The 4,150-nt window shown below is 57.6% G+C and overlaps 1 protein-coding gene across 1 annotated transcript; it reads left to right on the top strand.

The window, feature by feature from the left end:
- Window positions 1-2,219: 2,219 nt before the first annotated feature.
- On the top strand, window positions 2,220-4,139 carry LOC115010485 (extensin-like; the record flags this gene model as incomplete). The annotated part of the gene is made up of 2 exons (XM_029435055.1): window positions 2,220-3,181; window positions 3,500-4,139. Coding segments are annotated over exons 1-2 (1,602 nt in total), but the record flags the coding sequence as incomplete, so codon positions are not given.
- Window positions 4,140-4,150: the final 11 nt, after the last annotated feature.

Below are 4,150 nucleotides of genomic sequence, written 5' to 3'. Positions count from 1 at the left end.
AAACACACACACACGCCCACAGACACCACACACAGACACACAACCCCACCCCCCCCACCCACCACCCCCACACAGACACGCAACTCAGGACACACACAACCACACAAGACACGCCCACAGACACCCACAACACACAGACACACACAAACACACACCACAGACACGGCCCCAACAGACAACACACAACAGACACACACACACACACAGACACACACACAGACACGCACTTCAGACACCACACAACACACCCCACAGACACGGCCCACAGAACACACACACAAGCCACACACAACACACACACAGGACACCGCCCACAGCACACACAACACACAGACACACACAAACACACACACAGACACACACCACACAGACACACACACACAGACACGCACTCAGACACACACAAACACACACACAGACACGCCCACAGACACACACACACAGACACACACAAACACACACACACAGACACACACACACACAGACACACACACACACAGACACACCCACAGAACACACACACACAGACACGCCCACAGACACACATACACACACACACACACACGCCCACAGACACACACACAGACACACACACATAGACACACACAGACACGCCCACAGACACACACACAGACAGACACTCAGAGAACTCAGTTTGAGTTGTTGTATGAAGTCTCCTGTAGACGTCTGTCTTTACTTGATCTCCGCTCGCAGAGTCATAAACTTGAGCTCTTATTGGCGCCGGGAGAAGAGAGAGTGAGGAGCGAGGTGCGGCGTGATCATAAAACCAGAGCGCTCCATGATCAGTGACCTCACCTAACAGGGGTCAGCGATGATGTGAGAGTGGAAATCTAATCATTCCACTGATGTGATTGTGAGGTCAGCCGTGTCCGTTCCCCGTCCGTCTTCCCAGAAACCCTTGCAGCTCTGTCAGACAGAGACTCCGCACGTGTCTTGCAGACGGGCGTGGCGACGAGCGGAGCAGGAGATGTGTTGCATGTGGATGGTGGTTGAGTGAGTAGAGCAGATATTTTGAAGGTGTCGGCACATACTGTGGTCTGGTGAGCCTGAAACCAGATTGCTGGCGGAGGAGCGGAGGAGCGGGGGAGCAGGAGGAGCAGGAGGAGCAGGAGGAGCAGGAGGAGCAGGAGGAGCAGGAGGAGCGGGGGAGCAGGAGGAGCAGGAGGAGCGGGGGAGCAGGAGGAGCAGGAGGAGCAGGAGGAGCGGGGGAGCAGGAGAGGGAGGGAACAGACGCAGATGGAGGTGAATCAGAGCCACAGCCTCTCAGAGGAACACGTTAGAATATATTCAACACAACCTGCAGGTTTGTGCAGAAGAAAGAAGTAAAAATGTACAAAGCAAAGAGTCACGAAGGTCATCACAGACGCCATGTTTGTTCCATGAAATTCAATCTCAGTTGTTTCTGTGCAGACGGCGGATTAATGCAAAGATCACAAGTAAAAGAGACGAATATATATATCATAAAACATCAGAGAGGAAACACAAATGGCTTCCACAGTCAGAGGGTTTTCAGCTGTGACCTTAACTAAGGTGTTTAATTACCTTTAAATAAGATGCAGCCGAGTGTTCAGACAGTAACAACAGCATCAAGCAGCAACACAGCCACAGCCGCACAGCCCAAGCTCACAGCTCACAGTCACAGCCACACCCACAGCTCACAGCTCACAGCTCACAGCCCACAGCCCCAGCAGCCCACAGCTCACAGCCTAACAGCTCACAGCTCACAGCTTCACAGCCTTACAGCTCACAGCTCACAGCTCACACAGCTACGCCACAGCCCACAGCTCACAGCCTACAGCTCACACTCACAGCTCACAGCCTACATCCTCAGCTCACAGCTTCACATCTCACGCTCACAGCCACAACGCTCACACAGCTCACCGCTTCACAGCCTCCTACAGCCTACATCCCACGCTCCGCATCATCCGATGCCACAAACGGCTCACAGCCCAGCAGCCCACAGGCCCACAGCTCACTAGCGCTGACACCCACAGCCAACAGCAGCCTAAAGCCCACAGCTCATCCACTCAGCTCACATCCGGCTACATCACGCTCACAGCTCTACACACAACAGCCCACACGACCATCAGCGCTACACTACAGCGCAATCATCAGCCAAGCTCCCTGCACAGCCAGCACCTACTGAGCTCCAGCACCTCTCACCATATCTCAGCCCAGCGCTCACAGCCCACGCCAACATGCCTCAGGCCACGCTCGTCCTACAGCGCCACCCTACAGCCCACGAGCCTCACTCACAGGCTCACAGGGCTCATCACGCCCACTCATCCCACAGCCCAACAGCCCACAGCCCTAGCTCACAGCCACAAAGCCCCCACCAGCCCAACTATCTCACACGCTACAGCTCCGCCCACAGCCGCATCAGCCGCACGCTCATCAGCTACATGCCTAGCCACCTGGCACACCACACAGGCCTCATCAGCCTCACAGCCAGCTCAGCCACAGCTCCACAGCTCACAGCTACCCTACAGCCTACAGCCCAACAGCTCCGCCTACACCTCACAGCCCTACACCACAGCCCCAGCCACACAGCCTCACTGCCTCACAGCCCAGCTCACGCCCACACCTACATCTCACACCACCAGCTACAATCCAGCCCACATCCCACAGCTCTACGCATCCTACAGCCCACCACAGCCTCACAGCCCATAAGCCCACGTACGTCCCCCAAACCTACTAGCCCCACAGCCACGGCCACAGCTATAGCCTACACCTGCAGCCACATTCCATCTCACAAGCCACTCACATCCCACCACGCCCACCGAGTCACAGCTCACAGCCTACTACCCACGTACATCTACCAACCAAACCTCAGACAGCAATCCTACAGCCAGCCCACAGCTCACAACGCCCACAGCCCACAGCTCGCTCCACTGCGTAAGCCCCAGCTCACACTCGATCATCCAAAGCCCGTCACAGCCCACAGCCCCTCCCACATCTCAGCCCAACTCTCAATCCAGCCCGACATCTACCCTCCAGCCCAGCGCTCCACTCGCCACACCAAGCTCTTAACCCCACCTCGCCGACTCCTCATCATCGCCAGCTTCACGCCTCACGAGCCTACATCCCACAGCCGGGTGCTCGTAGCAACGCCAGCCGCCAGTCCAGCCTACAGCCCACAGCCCACAGCCCACAGCACAAAGTCGCACAGCTCACAGCCCAACATTGCCACATCCTACAGCTGCTCATACCTACAGCTCACAGCTCCAGCCCTCAACGCCCACTAGCCCACAGCCACAGCCCCACACTACACCACAGCTCACAACCTCACACCACAAGCCCACTTAGCACCACAGCTCACAAGCCTACAGTCCCACAGCTCATACCTACAGCCTCACAGCCCCATCACACACGCCTAAGCACCAAGCCCATCAGCCCACAGTCCACCTACGCCGGCACAGCCCCAACCGAAAACAGGCCCCACAGTCTCACACGCTACAGCCCCCATCTCACACCTAAGTCTCACCGCCTACAGTCCTCGGCCCTTCACATGCCCCAGCACCTACAGTCCCACATCCAGCTCACGGCACAGCCCACACCCCACAGCCGCACATCCCGAATCAGTCCACGAGTCCATCACATCTCACAGTGGCTACAGCCCACAGTCCACAGTCTCACACAAGCTCACTAGCACCACAGCTAACCTACAGCCCACAGCCCACAGCTCACAGCCCACAGCCCACAGCCCACAGCCCACAGCCTACAGCCCACCATCCCAGCTCCATCAACTACAGCCCAGCAGCCCCAGCTCACAGCCCTACAGCTACGCCGCACAGCTCACATGCCGCCAGCTCACACCTACGCGCCACAGCTCCGCACATGCCCACAGCTCACGACTACAGCCTAGCATCCCAGGCCTGCACCTCCACATCTCACACCTACACAACCTACAGCCCACAGCCCACAGCCCACACACCTCACCCACTAGCCGCAGCAGCGGCACAGCTCCGACATCCTCATCATCCCTACAGCCTCCACGCCACAGCTCCACCAGCCTACATATCAGCTCGTCAACAGCCCACAGCCCACAGCCCACAGCTCACAGCCTACAGCCCACAGCCCACAGCCCACAGCCCACAGCCCACAGCCCACAGCCCACAGCTCACAGCCT

The sequence above is a fragment of the Cottoperca gobio genome, chromosome 7 (assembly GCF_900634415.1).
Source record: "Cottoperca gobio chromosome 7, fCotGob3.1, whole genome shotgun sequence".
In the NCBI taxonomy this organism is placed as follows: domain Eukaryota; kingdom Metazoa; phylum Chordata; class Actinopteri; order Perciformes; family Bovichtidae; genus Cottoperca; species Cottoperca gobio.
Note: the sequence above shows the minus strand (reverse complement) of the source record. Positions and strands in the feature narration are given on the sequence as shown.